The sequence below is a fragment of the Taudactylus pleione genome, unplaced genomic scaffold (genome assembly GCF_031769625.1).
Source record: "Taudactylus pleione unplaced genomic scaffold, aTauple2 ptg000189l, whole genome shotgun sequence".
Taxonomy (NCBI): Eukaryota; Metazoa; Chordata; class Amphibia; order Anura; family Myobatrachidae; genus Taudactylus; species Taudactylus pleione.
This window is the reverse complement of record NW_028284591.1, coordinates 8309453-8332109: the sequence shown is the minus strand read 5'-3', so window position 1 is coordinate 8332109 and position 22657 is coordinate 8309453. Positions and strand designations below refer to the sequence as shown.

The window sequence follows — 22657 nt, the reverse complement described above, 5'->3', positions numbered from 1 at the left end:
TATGGCCACCTATGTATCAATGTATATTATCCATGTCCTTGTCCTTCATTGTATTGTATTTTACTGTGTCACTTTTTGGATATGTACCTTGTAAGGCGCTGCGGAACACTTGTGGCGCCATTTAAATAAACGATAATAATAATTAAGTGCTGTAATTAGGAGTGATACGGCAGCTGCTTAGTGTAATCAGGGGGGGGGGGGGGTGTTGACACTAATCCGATGTTCCAAGAGGTATGATAGTCACATTATTAATTCGAATCTGACAGCTAAGACTTCGCCGTCTCTATCCCTTTATGCTCATTAAATAAATTCCTCTGGACTGTTACTTAACACCAAGCCCAAAATCAAAATAGACTGAGGCATTTACAAAGTTTTCTGCTGGGAGTTTGAAACAGAGATGATATAGAATAGATAGAAAGGGCACAATATCTAGTCACTCATCCCTACATAACGTTGTGCACTGTGTCTGGGGCATGTATACGGGGCAGGCATAGTGGGGGAAATACCAGTCTGTGTTTTTGTGCCTCTGCCTGCCGGCTCTTGCATTTGCTAACATATCTACAATTGCTTGCAGGGCAGATGCTCCTCTAAGTGTTGTCTATCTCCCCTGTGACGCTACAGGCTGAGACCTATATCATATTGGCTTTGTGCGGCTATTTACAGAGCGGACCAATGTCCCCAAATCATCTGCAGCCCTAGATGCGGCCTTCTGGTGTACAAATGGAAAATACGTCGGTTACTTATATTGAATGTAATCATAACAGTACTGATGATAATAATAGTAATAGTAATAATAGTAACAGATGCTATTATGCTATTTCACTCTGCCCTGATGTATAGATCAGATCAGGGTTGCATAAAATTGGATTTTTTATTTATTTTTTTTAAACTGATTTAAATCAGATTTTTGGGGATTTAAATAGGATTTTTTAAATGTTTAAAAGTTTATTTAAAAAAAAAAAATGAATAAAAAAATTCTATTTAAATCAAATAAATCGTTTGTTTTTTCTTATTATATTTTTTTTAACAAATATCCAATTTTATGCAACCCTGCATCAGATGCTCTTACTGGTGCCTCTGTACCTAATGGGGCACCTCCGGTACCTATTAAAACAAGATAAAATGTATAATTGGATGTACTAAGTGGTAATAAAGCAATCACCAAGAGTGAGTATTTTTTTAAACATTCAAAGACATAAAGGAAATCTCTTTAACCATTTATACACATCAGGGAGAACTTGGGATAGATTAACACAGTTTTAGAGAGGCCTATTTTCCTACTTTTGGTGTTACCAGGCACACACGTGTGCCACCATGAGGGGGTGCGTCCTACATACAGGATCAGAAAGCATGTATGATATAAATATATAATCCCACTAACCAAACACAGACTTCTCCTTTACATATACTTCACATTTATACCATTTAAGCAGGGGCGTAGCCAGAAGTTTGTGGGACCAATATCAACATTTTGAAAGAGCCCCCACCCTAATGCTTTTAAAGAGAAAACTTTCTCTGCAGGAATTGTTCATTGTATGCCCCATATTAATGCCCTAGTAACATTCCCCTTAGTAGTATCCTAGTTAATGTTATTCTCCATAGCAGTGCCCTATTTAATTTTATGTCCCATGATGGTGTCCCCTGGTTCATTGTATGCCCCATAGTAGTGCCGCAGTTCACAATATGCCACACAGTGCTGCCAGCACACATTATGCCACACTTTCACATTATGCCCCAATTCCCATTATTCCATAGTGCCCCCAGTGCATATTATGCCACATTGAAGTGTCCTCAGTTCATAATGCCATATTGTATTGCCTTCAGTACATATTATGCCACACTGTCGTGGCCTCAGTTCATTTTATGCCACATTATAGTGCCCCCATTTTTATATTACAGCACAGTTCATACAGTGCAACATTTCAGTACCCCCACTATATAATATGCCAAATCACAGTTCCCCCAGTCCATATGTCACATTAGTGTCCCCTGTTCATATTATACCAAACTACTGTATAGTGCTTCCAGTTTATATTGTCACATTTCAATGCCTCAGTTCATATAATGTAACATTAGAGTGCCCTCCAGACTCCAGTTCATATTATACCACTGGCCCCCCTTAACCATATAACTTCCACTACACACATCATGTCATAGTGCTCTGTGGTAGGGAGTTCCTGGCATCTTTAGCCGGGGGTCATGGTGTTCTGTGGTGTGGGGGGTCATGGTGTTCTGTGGTGTGGGGGGGGTCATGGTGTTCTGTGGTGTGGGGGGTCATGGTGTTCTGTGGTGTGGAGGGTCATGGTGTTCTGTGGTGTGGGGGGTCATGGTGTTCTGTGGTGTGGGGGGTCATGGTGTTCTGTGGTGTGGAGGGTCATGGTGCTCTGTGGTGTGGGCGGTCCTGGGGCTCTGTGGTGGGGCGGTCCTGGGGCTCTGTGTTTGCTTGGTCCTGGGGCTCTGTTTGCTTGGTCCTGGGGCTCTGTGGTGGGGAGGTCCTGGGGCTCTTTTGCAGAGGTCACGGCGCTCTGAGATGCAGAGGTTGCGGCGCTCTGTGGTGGAATACACCTCATATAAATCAGGTATATTTATTCAAGAGTATACTGTATACAGATCAATAAAAATAATGTTTTTCAGTAAATACATTGTAAAGAAAATCTTTTATCAGAGGTGTTCAAGTGCACCTGCTATATGGACACATTTTGTAAGCTGATCATGGAGAGTCATTTAATGGATTTGGAGACAAAAGACCAGGAGCGCAGGAGGAATCTAGTCCTAAGGCAGGGACGTGAGGAGAGAGGGCCAGAACACTAGGTCCTAGTGATTGATGGGGAGCATCTCCTGGAAACTGGTGATGCTGTTGTAGCGTTAGTGACTGCTGGATGTGTCATACACTGTGTAATATACATGTCATTTCCTCCCTCCGACAGGAAGACTATGCTGTTGAGTCTACCAATCCCCAACGGACCAAAATGGACAAACTGATAGAAATATTAAACAGCATGAGAAATAACAGCAGCGACGTGGATTACAAGCTCACCACCTTCATGGAGGAGGCACAGAACTCTGCCAACTCCGAAGAGATGTTGGGCGAAATTGTAAAGACTATTTACCAGAAAGCCGTGACGGATCGGAGCTTCGCCCACACCGCTGCCAAACTTTGTGACAAAATGGCTCTCTTCATGGTAGAAGGGACAAAGTTTCGGAGTCTCCTGCTCAACATGCTGCAGGTAAGTTCATCTCTGCAATAACTTTTTCTGTTCGTAATCTGTTCAGCTCCAAATATTCTTAAAGCTGTATACAGGTCTGTACGCAACTAAGGGAATGGCGCCACTGCTCACAGCCTGAGGTGGCAGAATCATTTTTGGGTGGCAGGGGGCTACTGCCCGCACATATAAACTGAAAGGGGCTACAGATCCTCTCCCCTCGCTATAAGAGTTGGATAACTCCACCTGCAATCGCTATTGCTTATTACATGCCTTATGGCATAAATATTGGATTTGCACATGCAGCTCCCATCTAGGTTTAGTGTTCATGCAAACTGTTTACACTGGGACTTTGATGTTGGTTGAATGATGTGATAATCAGGAGATGGTCCGTTCTGTTGGGTAAATAAGGTGATCGTTCGATGTCTCCTTATGTGCAACTGTTTGAAGTTGCTTGTTGCAAATTACCCCCAACCACCCAATCAATAAGAGGGGGCTTCAATAGGAAATGAGGGGCAAGCTATTCAGAGCAAAGAATGAGTTACAGCTAGGTATTGGTAACTGTATCTTGTCATCTAAACTAGTTATTTTGGGGAACCATTTTTGAAAATGTCATATTTAGACCAAGCTGCTGATGTCACATTGGTGGGTTCCATTTCCCCGGCATCAGCTAGCAAGCAAAGTCCCAGATGGGCCAGTATCACAAGAAATAGCCAACAGAGAGCGTAAAAAACCCTGGCCATCCATAATTCAGCGGACCACCCTCAATGGGGGTCACACGGCAGTGATAGAACAGCGTTCTGCAGCTGTGGTCACACATGCAGGTTAAGGGACGTATTTATGGATTGTCTCGTTGAAAATCATCGAATCCACTTGTATTTTAAGATCCATTTAAAACTCAACAATTACAAGGAAATACGGAAAACGGACCCAAGTCTGGATCCAGAACCAAAGGGTCGAGGCGTGAAATACTGTATTCTCCTGAACAGAAGTCTTGGGCTTTGTAGGATAGAACCCATAGCATAGACAACTGGCTGTGCTCTCATCTCATTTAGGGGAACAGGTGATTGCTTCCTGGAGTAAATTTACTGTCCGCAGTCACATATATTATTGTCAGCAGAAGAGGGGAAGCTCACCAGGGGGGTGAGTTTCATACGGAATGTACAGAGGATGTGTTAAATTAGGAGTGGACCTCTGGTCAGACAGCAAGTAGAGATAAAGAATGGTGGCTGGATTAGTAGAGACATGGGACACCCTAATATAAGGCACACACCTTTCTTTTTTTTTTTTCTTTCTATCTTTCTCTATTCATTGCTCTCCAAAAAGTCAGTGTTCTCGTTTCTTTACAGTTTGCGCTGCTGTTAATGATTTACGGTTTTCCAAGTGATCTCTACGGAAACCACAGTCGCATGAAGTGTGATTTGATTTGCCCAATTTTTTCAACATGCCCGTTCACAGGGCAGTCCCCCCTCTGTGCCCTTACCTCTGCCACTGACTTCTCTGTGTACATGATCTGGTGACCCTTTCCTCAGGAACAAGCTAGAGTGCTGAGAGACAGCAGCATTGCAGCCGAGAAGAGACAGCCTTGTAGTGACAGATATATATATATCTCCTCAGAGAGTTTTGCAAAGGGCAGACTGACTTGTAGGAGGACACCTTGAAAAATGTCACATTAAGAAGGAGATCACTTGATGTTTTAAGAAAAAGACTATTTAGAGTTTCAGTTTTATTAATAAATATGCTTGAGAAATGTTTCTTTATGGCAGCTGTCAGTAAGTACCGTAATCCAGCGATGCTGGGAATAAATAGTCTTGTACCCAGATCATATTTCTGCATTTCCATATGGTTCCTTCATTCATTCTACTCACTAGGAAATTTTGGCATCATTGAGGCAAGAAGCACAAAGTGCCTCATGCCTCCATGATGTGGCGTAGTTTTTAGTTACTTGGATTTTGCCAGTTTTTCTTTTTAAATGATTCAAAGACTCCGAGATGTTTATTAAAACCAGAGCACAGAAGAAATAGCGCAGATAACTTTTTTCTCAAAGTGGTTTTCTTCCGTGTGCGATATTTACATGAAAGTCATCAGCGCCTGTAGATCTATAGCTTAACGCCGGCCAGATGACGGTTATAATGTATTTTTCTTGCATCATTAATGTCTCTGAAGTGCAGGGATTTGGGGATACCTGAAGGAAGCTTGGCATTGAGAAATGCTTCCCACCCATATGCCCCCTTTCTAGCAACAGGGTTTGGGAAAAGGTGCACTATTCTTAAGGGGGGTAGGAAGGGGAGGGGTTCCTAAAATACATGTTTCTTATTCTTTTTGGCTGAGTTGTTTTTTTTTATTATTTGTGTTCTGGAACAGAATCTTGAAAATGTCTACATAAGTATACATGTTTGCCAAAAATATTTAATACTTGAGCTATAGTTTAGAAGAATGGCGCGCTGCTGTTTCTTTTCTTTTGTGTTAGCTTGGTCCGTTAGCATTAGTGCGCCATTGTTCGGTATGCATCCTTAATTATCAACGTACGGTTGCTCTGTCTGGGGCTTCATGTGTCAACGTGCCGTTGTTATGTCCTGGGTCCCCAAGTGTCCTAGTGCCGCTTATTCAGTCTGGGTCCCCAAGTGTCCTAGTGCCGTTCATTCAGTCTAGGTCCCCAAGTGTCCTAATGCCGCTTATTCAGTCTGGGTCCCCAAGTGTCCTAGTGCTGTTCTTTCAGTCTGGGTCCCCAAGTGTCCTAGTGCCGCTTATTCAGTCTGGGTCCCCAAGTATCCTAGTGCCGCTTATTCAGTCTGGGACCCCGAGTGTCCTAGTGCCATTCATTCAATCTGGGTCCCCAAGTGTCCTAATGCCGTTTATTCAGTTCTAGGTCCTCAAGTGTCCAAGTGCCGTTCATTCAGTCTGGGTCCCCAAGTGTCCTAGTGCCGCTTTTTTCGGACTGTGTCCCCAAGTGTCCTAGTGCCGGTCGTTCAGTCTGGGTCCCCAAGTGTCCTAGTGCCGTTCATTCAGTCTGGGTCCCCAAGTGTCCTAGTGCCGTTCATTCAGTCTGGGTCCCCAAGTGTCCTAATGCCGCTTATTCAGTCTGGGACCCCGAGTGTCCTAGTGCCATTCATTCAATCTGGGTCCCCAAGTGTCCTAATGCCGTTTATTCAGTTCTAGGTCCTCAAGTGTCCAAGTGCCGTTCATTCAGTCTGGGTCCCCAAGTGTCCTAGTGCCGCTTTTTTCGGACTGTGTCCCCAAGTGTCCTAGTGCCGGTCGTTCAGTCTGGGTCCCCAAGTGTCCTAGTGCCGTTCATTCAGTCTGGGTCCCCAAGTGTCCTAATGCCGCTTATTCAGTCTGGGTCCCCAAGTGTCCTAGTGCCGTTCATTCAGTCGGGGTCCCCAAGTGTCCTAGTGCCGGTCGTTCAATAGGGGTCCCCAAGTGTCCTAATGCCGCTTATTCAGTCTGGGTCCCCAAGTGTCCCAATGCCGCTTATTCAGTCTGGGTCCCCAAGTGTCCCAATGCCACTTATTCAGTCTGGGTCCCCAAGTGTCCTAATGCCTCATATTCAGTCTGGGTTCCCAAGTGTCCCAATGCTGCTTACTCAGTCAGGGTCCCCAAGTGTCCTAGTGCTACTTATTCAGTCTGGGTCCCCAAGTGTCCTAGTGCCGCTTATTCAGTCTGGGTCCACACGTGTCTTAGTGCTGCTTAATGTCCTAGTGCTGCTTATTCATTCAGAGTCCCAAAGTGTCCTAGTGCCGGTCGTTTAGACAGGATCCCCAAGTATCAGTTTGCGGATGTTCTGTCTGGGGGTCAGTGTGCCATGTTTCTGCCTGGGGCTTCAAGTTTGTATGTGCAACTGTTCGCACAGGGGCTTCAAGTGTTAACTACACACTTCTTGTTTGAAAACCGATATTTAATTGTATAATTCTGTTTAGTTTGGTATCAGTGGTTACCCCGCTCTGTTTTCGAGCCTTCTCTCATCCCCACACTCAGCTCATGGAGATCAGACAGTAGCTGTTTGATGTTTGGAAGAAGTTTACAGATTGTTTTGTAAATTGAGAACTCTTTTCATTAAAGTGTACGAGTAATTCAGGCTGTAATCTTCTGTTTTCCTAATGCCTGTCTCTTCACATGTGAAAGCGGCCCCGTGGCATCTAGGGTCCCGATATTCCATCTGTTGAACCCAGGCAGATGGGACCCTGATGAGACGCCGGTAACATTGATTACCAGGGGTCCCCTCTGCACATGTAGCCCCTATCACTTTCTCTGGGTCACCGCTGCTCTCCTGGTAATTAGTTGCTCTCACATTGCTCGCCTTCCAAATTGCATAAAAAAGTCATTTATTCTTTCATTTTGCAGTAATCGAGTTTCTGAATTAACCAGAGATTATAGTATTAATTATCTGCCGTCTGCACTAATCTCTTAAAATGCCCCCGTCACATCCAAGCTGCGATGTTAAATAATCCGGTTTCCAACAGAATTGCGGCATAATGACCGTGTTCAGTACGGCCACACACGGCGCACCAGCAGTCCACGCATTATTGCTGTGACCAACCAGTACGCACAAAGGATATTGTACTTTCTGGATGGCCTGAAAATGTCCGTAGGCGACATCTACATTGTAAAGAAGGGATGGTTGGTGACCGTCTGAGTTCTAATGTAATACACACAGAATTATTGAATATATAAATATTATATATATATATATATATATATATATACATACTTACATGGCTGAAGCTAGCTTATGCACTCCAAGTATTAAGGTCATCCTTGTCTATAATGCATTTTGGAGTGTTCAGAGTCCCTGCGCATTTTCAGCGAATCAAGAGTCTCGTTTCTTGACCTGCTACCGACAATCAGAAAATGGGATTGAATTATGGAGGCAAAGGTGGCAAAGTTATTTAAATTTAAATAGCTGCCATTTGTCTCTCCAAACAAGTCCACAGATCAGCGCTAAAGAATACGTTCTACCAATAGACGCGGTTTAAAGCTTTCAGCACTGTTTTCTTGCTAAGCTGCCTCCTGGCTCCGACATCAATCGTCTGCAGAACCGGTGCCCACGCAGGCGTGGGCAGAATACGCGGTGAGCAGGGGTGTCTGTGTTATGTGAAAATGTGTCACATGACGACGGCTCGCTGTCGTCCAGAATGAACATGCAGGATGACAGATCCCTACTGCATTTAGACGGGTGTCTGCATATCATATTTATATAAAAAGCTAAAAGGGTTTCATTAGTCACATAAGGGACTAGAGCTGTTGACATATGCGATAAGTTCAGCAATTCCTCCTCCTGTAATCCCCCTGCACTTGAGTTGTTACTGTTCTTATTTAGAGCGTGTCATTCTCTTTGCGTCTGTGGGATCTGTGTAGACAAAAGGGAGAAGGTTGGAGCCAGTTGGGAATTATCTGCCATCTGGGCAGCTAGTAGACCCGTTTCTTAGGATCTTGCCTCCCAGGTTAAAGTTAAAGTATTGTCTTGTTGCACTTTGCATCCAATATTTGTTTCCTCATGGTCACTGCCCATACCCGGGCGTAGGCAGCCCCTTGGCACTAGTCATGCAAGGTGGCACTGGAGGATGGTTTGAGCAGTACCCACGGGCTCCGTCCCTTTTCTGTGTGCCTGCTGTGCTGCTCCCCACCCCTGCTGCTTCGCCTCATTCCCTCAGAGAGGAGATGATTTTTAACCCGCTAGGCTCTATCCGACCCGAGAACCGAAGTGTGGCCTGCACACCCAGCGAAGCCTGGGCCTCTGGTGACGCAGCTAGTCCCTGCTCACAGTCCTATAACAGCTCTAAACTCGGAAACATGTCTCCGGCTCCAGGCTACAAATCAGCCTGAGCAAACTAGCTTCAGAAATGGACGTGTGGGGAAGATACTAACCTTAGTACTTTTGTATATGTCTGTATGTGATGTCATGTTTTTTTTTGCTTGTAATGTTGAGCGTTTGGCGCCCAAAGAGAGAAATGATGCCTAACCTTGGCCTATAATACACAGAATGCCAGCGGTCGCAATACCGACACCGGAATCCCAACGGTTGAAATGCAGGTGACTGTAGTTAAGTAAACTAACCCTTAGCCTAACCCTCCCTCCTCCGCAGCCTAACCCTCCCTCCCCCGAAGCCTAACCCTCCCTCCCCCGCAGCCTAACCCTCCCTGCCCCGCAGCCTAACCCTCCCTCCCCCGCAGCCTAACCCTCCCTCCCCCGCAGCCTAACCCTCCCTCCCCCGCAGCCTAACCCGCCCTCCCCCGCAGCCTAACCCGCCCTCCCCCGCAGCCTAACCCTCCCTCCCCCGCAGCCTAACCCTCCACCTAGTGCGTAACCCTAAAACTTGCCTTCGGGATCGCGGCCGCTGAGATGGTTGAGCTAGGCTTCTGACCCTTGATGGGATCCCGGTGTCTGTATTGCTACCACTGGCATTGTATGCGCCGAGATCTGAACTACATCCCATCTCATCATCTCAGCCTGTAATCTGCCCCCTTAACCCTATTAACTCGCAAAATCCCCTCTCCCAATTGGTGTGTATGAGCGACCTGACAAATGGTTAGTGCATATACGCTTACCAATCGTCCGCCTAATGCGTCAGGCCTGACATCACAACTGGGAGGACATTTAACTGCTGGGTGCCTGCAGCCTGTTTACAGGCGATCGGCAGGTCGTCCGTACATTCCAGCAGATTTACCGATGTATCTGAAGATATATCGGCCATCTGCTGTGCTGCACAGCCGATGTGATGCGCCTGAGAACGATGTCGTTCACAGACATATATTAGGGGTACACACCTGCCGATGCACTTGCCATATATCGTCTGTTCGATTGAACGGCCGATATACGACCCTGAGTGTACCCAGCTTAATGCCCTACTTCTCTTTGACCCCTTTATTTCAAAATTAGTTGGGGGGGAGGGGGGGGACTTGCTTACAAACGCATGACTCACACTCTCTCCTCACACTCCATTCTCTGCAACGCCTATACTCATGGCAGAATCCTTAGGGCTGATGCGTTGGTTTGTACATCTGCGAGCGGAAACCAGTGGCGCCTATTGGTATGCCAGCCGCACATCTGTCATCTTCAGTATCGACAAGTGCACCATCCCCCATGCTGGGCGCAAGAGATCCATCAGAAACAGGATTCCGCTCTCCAGTACGCACCGAGCTTTTGATACACGCCCATGACACTCCCGCGAGTGTGGGTGATTCCGTTCGCTTACATTTTTGCCAAAACGCCTAATTTCACAAGGGATAGCTCCGGCAGAGTTCTGTACGGCTCCGTTTCACTTTTCACTCTGTCTCCTAACACTGCTTAGTAAATAGACCCCTTTTATCTCCTAACATAGCTTAGTAAATACACCATGGTTGGGTGTATGGTATATAGGGGTCTATTTACTAAGCTGTGTTAGGAGATAAAGTGAACGGTGATAAAGTACCAGCCAATCAGCTCCTAACTGCCATGTCACAGGCTGTGCTTGAAAAATGGCAGTTAGGAGATGTTTGGAAAAAAGTGCAGCATTGGGGGACAAACTTAAAAACTAGTGAAATGGACTCCAGGGGGGACCCCAGTATGCCCCAGGTGTTTTTAAAATTGCAGGTGCTTGCGGCTGGTGGATTTTTAACGTTTTTAAAACTTCACTTTAGCAACTTTAAAATATGCTTGCACCCATTTTTGTGCACCCCAAATTTGCTGGGACTACTTATTTTCTGCAAAAAATACTGCAGAATGCTATTCTTCACCACTTTTGCAAAGACACTAAGTAGCAGCTATTGATATTATTTAAGTACCCCAAATACCTTCAGCAGGGCTATTCGGGGGTACCCATAGTGATCCCCCATGTCATTGCATGTTTTGGGGTGTGCCAGGCTGATTTGCCCAACTCTGACTGCACTTTTCGCCAGGTCCAAATTCGCCGGGTTCCGTTTTTGCCAATTTCTAATTGGATACGTGGATAAGCGGGGACGAGCGCGATACTCTTTCGCATGGAAAACCAGCGATGTCTGCGAAAAGTACGGAACTTTTACCGCTTCTAATTGAATATGCTCCTAATTCTCTTGAAAACTTGGTGAAAACTTGACCCTTCAATAAAATGGATAAATCCTTCTAAAACAGGAATAAAATCTCAGATTGCATTCGCGAGAAGCGTATAGGAATACAGAGAGCGTGAGCTCTTGGGATTAGTCATTTCTCGTCTTGTGTTTGAGTTTTGTGCTCTGCAGTGTGTCCAAGGTGACACTATACTCTTATGAAACTTACTATGTAATGGGGCTGTACACAACAAACATAATGATAATGGAAATAAAGTTCAGAATGGCTTCTGCCGATAACATTTGGGCCCGTATTCAATTTCAAGCGTTAAGTCCGGATCCGCGTTAAGTTACCACCGATGAATTCACTATCGCCTGTTTTAGTTTTACCCCGTATTCAATTTGTAAGACTTTCCGCCTAGGCGGAAAGTTAATGCAATGTAATAGGCGGTAAAGTATCGCCTATGAATGGCAGGTGTTAAAAAGTGCAGAATTGTGGTTTTGTGATGCAACGTTTCGGGAACCCCCGTGCAGCCTTCAGACAGTCCCCCAAAGGTAATCTGTGTCAAAAAACATTTTTAAAAAAACTTAAGCACACCCCAAAAATTGACTTTGAAAAAGGGGGCAAAAAAAAAATGTTGGGGTACAAAGTTAAAAACTAGCGAACTTGACTCTGGGTGGGGTCCCCAAGTATGCCCCAGGTGTGTTTTTGATTGCAGGTGTTTGCAGCAGGTGGATTTTTTACGATTTTTTCAAGTTCACTTTTTTAACTTTAAATATGCTGACCCCCATTTTCATGTACCCCAAATTTGCTGGGATAACTTATTTTCTGGAAAATATACTCCTAAATACTATTTTGTATCAGGTATAGAAAAATGCTATTTAGCAGCTATTGAGGCCATTTAAAAAAACCAAATGCCTTCAGCAAGCCAAATCGGGGGTGAACCATAGCTAACCCCCATGTCAGAGCATCATTTGGGGGGTGACAGGCTGATTTCCCCAAAAATGAAAGCACTTTCCGCTTGTTACAATATCGCCGGGCGCCGTTTACGCCTACTTTCAAATTGAATACGGGGTAAAGCGTGCACGCGCGCGATACATTATCGCCTACAAAACAGGCGAAGTTGGCGTTAAGTCCACAAAATCACAATGAGCAAAATAAACCAGGGGCGTGACTGAGGTATAACTACAAATAACAATATAGACCTTTGTCGCAGATGGATACAACAAATGCAATAAACCAGACCGATCGAGTACAATAGGCTCATTATAGATGAAGAGCTGCCCAGCCTAGTATTACAACAATAAGAACTAGAAGGGTAAAATGAACACTGTGAGTTATTCAGTGGGCACATATGGGCAGTTAGTAGTGGATATTGGGCATGATTCAGATTTGGGACAGAGTAAGATAGAGCAAGTTACTGTGTTCCAGGACAAACCATGCTGCAATGCAAGGGGAGCAAATACAGGTGTTATTTTTTGCATGTGGGGTAAATACTGGCTGCTGTTGCATGTAGACGACAAATGCTGGACAGCATTATTATTACACTGCAAATCACATTTCCGTTTGGACACAACCCTCCCAAATCTAAGGCACTCTGTACATTTTATATCTGCCCCCCCCCCCCCCCCCCCCCCTGCAGTGCAACACAACATTCAGGCCCACGAAGCTCATATCCAGAATGAAGTTAGGGACAAATTAACATCGGAATAAATAGAAGCTCAGCTTAGTAGAACAGAACAGTGTATACTATAACTAGCCAGAATAGGGGACACCCCAACACCCAGAACCATACCGGGCCACCCCCATGCAAACCCGGCTCCATAAAGCACTTATAGAGCACAAAAATATCAAAACTTAAATAAAGCTACAAATAGGCAACATACACATTAGCCAGTAACCCGAAACATGGACATATACACAGGACAATCTCCCCCCTTTATCCCCCACCCTACGGGGTCTATTTACTAAGCTGTGTTAGGAGATAAAGTGAAAGGTGATAAGGTACCAGCCAATCAGCTCCTAACTGCCATTTTTCAAACACAGCCTGTGAGATGACAGTTGGGAGCTGATTGGCCGGTACCTTATCACCGTTCACTTTATCTCCTAACACAGCTTAGTAAATAGACCCCTATATACCATACACCCAACCACGGTGTATCTGGATCCCTAAACGGGATGCGGTAAATGTACCTACAGCCGGGATGCCGGCTGCCGAAATCCTGGGACTGGAATCTGGATTAGTGCTTGAAGACCATCGTCAGAATCCCGACAGCCGGCATCCCGATCGTAAGTATATCGGGGCCGGGTAGGTGTTAACCGTGGGGGGAGGAGGGTTAGGTTTAGGCACCCCGCGGGGAGTTAGGGTTAGGCTATGGGAGGGGGAAGGTTTGGGTTAGGCTTCAAACAGGGGGGTTAGGGTTAGGCACCACCGGGGGGAGGTTAGGGTTAGACACTAAGGGGAGAGGGTTAGGGTTAGGGTTAGGCACTTACCAGAAGGGTAGGGGGGGTTAGTGTTAGGGTACAGTAACGGAGGGTTAGGGGCTGAATAGGGCAGGGGAACACTAATTACCGTTCCCCTTTGGGGATTGTATGCATATGGATACCACTGTCAGTCTATTGACAGCTGGCATTCCAACTGTCTGGATATCATACCGATTCCCCTTAAACCGCAGGTGAAGACCCCAAGGCAGTGCATAATGGCAGGGAGAGGCACACAGAAACTGGAGCCCGGCAAAATCACCTCCAGGGCTTCAGGGGGAGATCCAGAACTAACAAAGGGTGTGAGGGTAGACACTATACGATGTATCGTACGATATATCCTTCCGATGTGGATAGGAATGAATGTACCGTATAGAGCAGGGATTCCCACCACGGTCCTCAAGGCACACTAACAGTCCATAGCCATACTTGAGTACAGGTGACTTAATTAGTACCTCAGTTACTTTGATTTAACCATTTGTGCTCAAGCATGGGTATCACTAAAACCAGGACTGTCTGTGTGTATTGAGGACCGAGGTTGGGAATCACTGGTATAGTGTGTTAGTGTCTTCTCCCGAACCATCGTTCACCGCGATCATCCATCGCATCCTCCCATCTGCTGTTCTGCACGGCAGATGGGCTGATTCAATGACTGACGCAGTGCTGCTACATGCAGCATGTAACGACATATCGCGTCGTCATATACCGGAGCATGTAACAACATATCGCTTCGTCATATACCAGATTGTGCAGTGTGAATGGCGCAAGCGATGGATCGTTGCATTGCACCGTGGCTGGATCGCTCCATCATATGGTGTGTACCCAGCTTAACTCCATTCCTGTCCAGGCCACGGCCCTTTATGATTGTCATTTTTATGTATAACCATAACTTTTCCGGACTACTGTTGTATCACCTTCTGTAGTACTGACCATGCACAGGCATATGTGGCCTCAACACACGGTAATAAACCAAGAAAATAAGTTGCGCACGGCCGCAAATGCGGAAGATCTGCATGCGACCATCTTGCCGCATCCTGGCCGGAACGACCAGATCTCATTGACTGTCACGCGGTGAGCTGGTTTAAGATGTAATACTATCATATCCTGTATATTTCTTGGATGGGGCCAAAGGTCGGCCCATGTCTGGCCCAAATGGCCAGTCGCAGAACACTGATGCACTAACCTGGAAGTATGGTATAATTAGGATCTATTGTGCATTTATGTTGTTTGTCAGTCTGTGTTTTTACTGTTTTAGAGCTTGATATAATAGGATGGATTCTAGGCTGCCGATTCGCCATCCCTGTGGAGGAGGAACATGATTCTGTAATAAAGGATTATCGCTTGTCTGCCACAACCTCCATGTTACAAGTTTAAGGATCTTTAATCAGGAGGAAAATGCCTATCTAGAGGCTTCCTCCTCAGTCTGTCCGATGTATTGAGTTTCAGCAGTATTATCATTATTATTAAACTTTATAGGGCACCACGTGTGGTCCACAGCACTGTACAGAGGGAAAAACAACAAGACAGTACATGGTATAACAGTATAATACAGTAACAAAATTACAGTACAACTTATAACGTAGGCAGAAACCCCTGTGGCCATTAGCATGGTCGCAACTAACTGGTTTAGAGCCACTCAAACAAGTGTGAAGATGATGGAGGCAAGGGGCAGAGAGCTTAAGAAGAGAGGGTGTTTTATTGTTGCTGGTGAGCAAGAGTTGTAGGTGACTAGTACACGAGGGAAGAGGGAGCTGTTCATAGAAACGTACAATCTAATGGAAAGGAGGCAAACAAATGATCGACACAAGGAATAGAGTTAGGGCAAGGGCAGCTGAGGGCAAGAGTAGGAGATGGACGATGAAAGAGGGAGAGGAGAACTACAAGGTTACTGTTACTTTGTTATATTATTACATTGTCAGAGTGGATTATTACTACTATAGGCTAAATATATTTTCGTTACTAACATTTGGTAAATCATTCAGCGGTGTGATTGACGAACAGTCTGTTATATTATTGCATTGTGATATCGTAACAAAGTAACCGTAACCTTATCCTGAGCACAGCTGTCGTTGTACACAATAACACACATGGTAAAAATAAAATAAAAAAATCACATGGTACTAAGTCATCCAATCACAGAATAGTAAACATTACCACAGAGTGTATGCAAATTTCAGGGCATTACTATTCGAATAATTCCAGCGAACCAGCTTTGAAAGCTGCACACGGTGACCTCAGATTATACTGTAGCCATACGAATGTATATATGGTTCCCAGTAACCTTGCGGATCACTAAAGGTAACTGACATGCTATGGGGTGCTCTGGATACGATAAGAGCTATGGAATGACCGGGGGTCTTTTTAAAACCCTGCTGTGATGTATATTTTGTCAGTTGCTTGGAAAGCAGTGCTGAATTTCTCCCAAATATGTCAGCAGGCAGTTGGCAACGGAATCTGTATGAAACCCTGACGCCGGGATCCGGACAGGGTTAACACACCGACACTTGTTGGTCGACATGCTAACCCTCCCCTTGTCCCCCCCCTAACCCTCCTTCTTTGGATCGGTCAGAATCCCGTTGCCGGGATCCCGACAAGGTTAACATACTGACACTTGTTAGTCGGTATGCTAACCCTCCCCTTGTCCTCCTCCTAACCCTTCCTCTAACTCTAACCTCCCTCTCTAGTGCCTGAACCTAACCTCCCCCCTTAGTGCCTAACCCTCCCCCTAGTGCCTAAACCTAATCCTCCCCCCAACCCCACTACTTACCTTCGGCATCCCGGCGGTTGGGACGCTGGTGCCGGGATTATGACCGGAGTCTGTATTCTGGCGCCGTTAAATGTAAGCGTCGACATCCTGACTGCCGGCAATGCCGAACGCATCCCTTGGCAACTACTAAAATATTGTGAATGAATATTGCTGATAAAGAAAAAAAAATCTCCGTAAAGTAGTGTCCCAAAACTTGAGCCCAGGAAAACAGTCCTTCTGTGGCCGCTAAACACTTCTGCTTGGAGATCATCTATAACGCTGCAGCTGTTTGGACGCAGTGACTTTCGGGGGTTGTCTAGTACTTTTCGTCTGGCTGAAAGAAACTACATAGTACATGATATCTTGGCATTAATATTAATAATGTATTGTTAGCTGTACTTCCAGGTCCATGCAGGGTCCAAAGTTATAAAGGTTTTAGCACGGCAGATATAAGAGTGAATTTGGATATTTTTTGCGCCATCGGTGCTGCGCTGGAGTCAATGGCTAATGATTGGTTTACTCAGCATGATATTAGCTGCATGGTAGTATTAGGTGCCTGTGTGTTGAGAGCAAAATTAAATCTGCTGCTTGAACATTATTTGTGTTTGCTTCAATCTGCTGAGTAGACCTTTATTTTATATTTTTCTAATTGGGTCTTGCGTGCTGGTTTTGCTGAGACCAGTAGTTCTCCCGCAGACGGAGACCCGCAGGTAACTTCACACTGTCCTAGGCTCCCATCTTCCCGCTGCTATCCCCAAGCTCACTGGGCCTCCTGTAAGTTATATAGGACGTCACGTTTCTCACAGACTCCTTTTCCCAGCCGTGAATAGGTTAAGAGCGAGAGAGGAGAAATATTTGAAGTCTTGCCGTCTCTGGCTGCGCGGTCCACATCCTGGATAGCCTCCTAATTATACATTCTGTCTGTACCAGTGGGGATGTGTGTGTTTATTACTGCAGAGTCTCCTGAGGAATGTCATAGCTGGGGAGAGGAAATCCGCCCTGTGTGCCTGCAAGCAAGTAAGCAAGCTCACCATGCTTCCCAACACTGGGAATCCGAGATGTGCACTGTGTCTGTTTCCATGGCCCCTTCCCTGGGAGGATTCAGCCTAAGCTTAATGCTTTACCAATGAATTATACATGTCTAAATAATAGGCACATGTGTATGGAATGTAAATAATGTATATGATCACCTAATAATAGCTAGCGCAATGTAGCACAGTGTGTGTGTGACTTATATATTTACAGATACAGAATAGGATGAAGAAATAGTTCAGAATAGGATGTTTAATTTGAATTATTTTTAATGAATAAACATTTTACTGGATAACCGTGCTAAGCTGCATACACACGTTCAGATAAAGTGAACGATTTAAAAGATAAGGATCTTATTGTTCAAATTGTTCACTTTAATGCCCCTGCAAACGATGGTCGATGCGCAGGCATGAATGGTCGTTATCGACCATCATCCGTCACCCGGGCAAACCGGCATACATGGTTGATTTAAACCATGTTAACCTGTTTACTATAGGGACCCGCGATCGTTCATGCATGTGTTGGATGTTCGATAACGATCATCCAACACATGTAGAGCAATCAGGTAACGATCAGTCAATAAAATGGTTGAAATTTTTCTTTCAGAAATTTGTTTTTTTGGACAGTGATGTGTATGTCTGTCAGTGAGGTGGTGATGTGTATTCCTTTCAGTGAGGTGGTAATGTGCACGTCTGTCAGTGAGGCGGTGATGTGCACATCTGTCAGTGAGGCAGTGATGTGTACATCTGTCAGTGGGAAGGTGATGTGTATGTCTGTCAGTGAGGCAGTGATGTGCATGTCTGTCAGTGAGGTGTGATGTGCATGTCTGTCAGTGAGGCGGTGTTGTGCATGTCTGTCAGTGAGGCGGTGATGTGCACGTCTGTCATTGGGAAGGTGATGTGCATGTCTGTCAGTGAGGCAGTGTTGTGCACGTCTGCCAGTGAGGCAGTGATGTGCACGTCTGCCAGTGAGGCAGTGATGTGTATGTATGTCAGTGAGGCAGTGATGTGCATGTCTGTCAGTGAGGCGGTGATGTGCACATCTGTCAGTGAGGCGGTGATGTGTATTCCTGTCAGTGAGGCGGTGATGTGTATTCCTGTCAGTGAGGCGGTGATGTGCATATCTGTCAGTGAGGCAGTGATGTGCATATCTGTCAGTGAGGCGGTGATGTGTATTCCTGTCAGTGAGGCAGTGATGTGTATTCCTGTCAGTGAGGCGGTGATGTGTATTCCTGTCAGTGAGGCGGTGATGTGTATTCCTGTCAGTGAGGCGGTGATGAGCTGCTGTCAGTGAGGCAATGATGTGCATGTCTGTCAGTGAGGCGGTGATGTGTATTCCTGTCAGTGAGGCGGTGATGTGTATTCCTGTCAGTGAGGCGGTGATGTGCATATCTGTCAGTGAGGCGGTGATGTGCATATCTGTCAGTGAGGCAGTGATGTGCATATCTGTCAGTGAGGCGGTGATGTGTATTCCTGTCAGTGAGGCGGTGATGTGTATTCCTGTCAGTGAGGCAGTGATGTGTATATCTGTCAGTGAGGCGGTGATGAGCTGTTGTCAGTGAGGCAGTGATGTGCATGTCTGTTAGTGAGGCGGTGATGAGCTGCTGTCAGTGAGGCGGTGATGAGCTGCTGTCAGTGAGGCGGTGATGTGTATTCCTGTCAGTGAGGCGGTGATGTGCATGTCTGTTAGTGAGGCGGTGATGAGCTGCTGTCAGTGAGGGGGGGATGTGTATTCCTGTCATTGAGGTGGTGATGTGCACGTCTGCCAGTGAGGCAGTGATGTGCACGTCTGCCAGTGAGGCAGTGATGTGCATGTCTGTCAGTGAGGCGGTGATGAGCTGTTGTCAGTGAGGCGATGATGTGTACGTCTGTCAGTGAGGCAGTGATGTGTATTCCTGTCAGTGAGGCGGTGATGTGTATTCCTGTCAGTGAGGCAGTGATGTGCATATCTGTCAGTGAGGCAGTGATGTGCATATCTGTCAGTGAGGCGGTGATGAGCTGTTGTCAGTGAGGCAGTGATGTGCATGTCTGTTAGTGAGGCGGTGATGAGCTGTTGTCAGTGAGGCAGTGATGTGCATGTCTGTTAGTGAGGCGGTGATGAGCTGCTGTCAGTGAGGGGGGGATGTGTATTCCTGTCAGTGAGGCAGTGATGTGCACGTCTGTCAGTGAGGCGGTGATGTGCACGTCTGTCAGTGAGGCGGTGATGAGCTGCTGTCAGTGAGGGGGGGATGTGCATGTCTGTCAGTGAGGCAGTGATGTGTATATCTGTCAGTGAGGCGGTGATGTGCATATCTGTCAGTGAGGCGGTGATGAGCTGTTGTCAGTGAGGCAGTGATGTGCATGTCTGTTAGTGAGGCAGTGATGAGCTCCTGTCAGTGAGGCGGTGATGTGCACGTCTGTCAGTGAGGCGGTGATGTGCACGTCTGTCAGTGAGGCGGTGATGTGCATGTCTGTCAGTGAGGCGGTGATGTGTATTCCTGTCAGTGAGGCGGTGATGTGTATTCCTGTCAGTGAGGCGGTGATGTGTATTCCTGTCAGTGAGGCAGTGATGTGTATATCTGTCAGTGAGGCGGTGATGAGCTGTTGTCAGTGAGGCAGTGATGTGCATGTCTGTTAGTGAGGCGGTGATGAGCTGCTGTCAGTGAGGCGGTGATGAGCTGCTGTCAGTGAGGCGGTGATGTGTATTCCTGTCAGTGAGGCGGTGATGTGCATGTCTGTTAGTGAGGCGGTGATGAGCTGCTGTCAGTGAGGGGGGGATGTGTATTCCTGTCATTGAGGTGGTGATGTGCACGTCTGCCAGTGAGGCAGTGATGTGCACGTCTGCCAGTGAGGCAGTGATGTGCATGTCTGTCAGTGAGGCGGTGATGAGCTGTTGTCAGTGAGGCGATGATGTGTACGTCTGTCAGTGAGGCAGTGATGTGTATTCCTGTCAGTGAGGCGGTGATGTGTATTCCTGTCAGTGAGGCAGTGATGTGCATATCTGTCAGTGAGGCAGTGATGTGCATATCTGTCAGTGAGGCGGTGATGAGCTGTTGTCAGTGAGGCAGTGATGTGCATGTCTGTTAGTGAGGCGGTGATGAGCTGTTGTCAGTGAGGCAGTGATGTGCATGTCTGTTAGTGAGGCGGTGATGAGCTGCTGTCAGTGAGGGGGGGATGTGTATTCCTGTCAGTGAGGCAGTGATGTGCACGTCTGTCAGTGAGGCGGTGATGTGCACGTCTGTCAGTGAGGCGGTGATGAGCTGCTGTCAGTGAGGGGGGGATGTGCATGTCTGTCAGTGAGGCAGTGATGTGTATATCTGTCAGTGAGGCGGTGATGTGCATATCTGTCAGTGAGGCGGTGATGAGCTGTTGTCAGTGAGGCAGTGATGTGCATGTCTGTTAGTGAGGCAGTGATGAGCTCCTGTCAGTGAGGCGGTGATGTGCACGTCTGTCAGTGAGGCGGTGATGTGCACGTCTGTCAGTGAGGCGGTGATGTGCATGTCTGTCAGTGAGGCGGTGATGTGTATTCCTGTCAGTGAGGCGGTGATGTGTATTCCTGTCAGTGAGGCGGTGATGTGTATTCCTGTCAGTGAGGCGGTGATGTGTATTCCTGTCAGTGAGGCGGTGATGTGTATTCCTGTCAGTGAGGCGGTGATGTGTATTCCTGTCAGTGAGGCGGTGATGTGCACGTCTGTCAGTGAGGCGGTGATGTGCACGTCTGTCAGTGAGGCGGTGATGTGCTGCTTTTCTCAAAGGGTGGGAACAAACTAGGACAATTTGTCATATTGGAATGACAAATCGTCTACATCGTCTAGTGTGTACCCTCAATTGTGAGTTCCCGCAGACAACATAAAAGATAGTTTGACCGTGCTGCACGGTCAATCAATTTATATAATGTGTGTGACAGTGCATTTTAATGAAGGACAGACCAAGATTACGTTTCGTTGTTCATTAAATCGTCTAGTGTGTACCTGCAATTTGTGATGGTCTGGGGCCAAGGGAAGTCACTCTGACATCTGCAAGATTGCCAGTCGTCCTAATGTGTACCCGGCCTTAGTACTCTCTCTGTGACTGATGCTATTGTTTACACTTGTGGAGTGACAGTTGGAAGTAAATCAGCCATGTGGTTACACTGCAAGGGGTGCGATCGGTGGGAAATATAGCATTGGCTACTCCCATTTTCCATGTACAGTGCATCTGGAAAGTATTCACAGAGCTTCACTTTTTCCACATTTTGTTATGTTACAGCCTTCCAAAATGGAATAAATTCATTTTTGTCCTCAAAATTCTACAATACCCCATAATGACAATGTGTAAAAAGTTTTTTTGAGATTTTTGCAAATTTAATAAACAAAAAAAATCTTAAAGAAATCACATGTACATAAGTATTCACAGCCTTGCCATGAAGCTCAAAATTGAGCTCAGGTGCATCCTGTTTCCACTGATCATCTTTGAGATGTTCCTACAGCTTAATTGGAGTCCACCTGTGGTAAATTCAGTTGATTGGACATGATTTTGAAAGGCATAAACCTGTCTATATAAGGTCCCACACTTGACAGTGCATGTCAGATCACAAACCAAGCATGAAGTCCAAGGAATTGTCTGTAGACCTCCGAGACAGGATTGTCTCGAGGCACAAATCTGGGGAAGGGTACAGAAAAATATCTGCTCCTTTGAAGGTCCCAATGAGCACAGTGGCCTGAATCATCCGTAAATGGAAGAAGTTCAGAACTATCTGGACTCATCCTATAGTTGGCCGGCCATCTAAACTGAGCGATCGGCTGAGAAGGGCCCTAGTCAGGGAGGTGACCAAGAACCCGATGGTCACTCTGTCAGAGCTACAGCATTCTTCTGTGGAGAGAGGAGATCCTTCCAGAAGGACAACCATCTCTGCAGCAATCCACCAATCAGGGCTGTATGGTAGAGTGGCCAGATGGAAGCCACTCCTTAGTAAAAAGCACATGGCAGCCCGCCTGGAGTTTGAAAAAATGCACCTGAAGGACTCTCAGACCATGAGAAACAAAATTCTCTGGTCTGATGAGACAAAGATTGAACTCTTTGGTGTAGATGTCAGGCATTATGTTTGGAGGAAATCAGGCACCGCTCATCACCAGGCCAATCCCATCCTTACAGTGAAGCATGGTGGTTGCAGCATCATGCCGTGGGGATGTTTTTTAGCGACAGGAACCGGGAGACTAGTCAGGATAGAGTGAAAG

The 22657-nt window shown here is 46.2% G+C and overlaps 1 protein-coding gene across 2 annotated transcripts in view; it reads left to right on the top strand.

Moving 5' to 3' along the window:
- CTIF (cap binding complex dependent translation initiation factor) overlaps window positions 1-22657 on the top strand; it is a 290112-nt gene that overhangs the window by 163623 nt on the left and 103832 nt on the right. For both annotated transcript variants that reach the window (XM_088476543.1, XM_088476542.1), the window contains one exon: window positions 2928-3227. In XM_088476543.1, the coding sequence (XP_088332669.1) occupies window positions 2928-3227 (300 nt within the window). The remainder of the gene's footprint in view (window positions 1-2927; window positions 3228-22657) is intronic.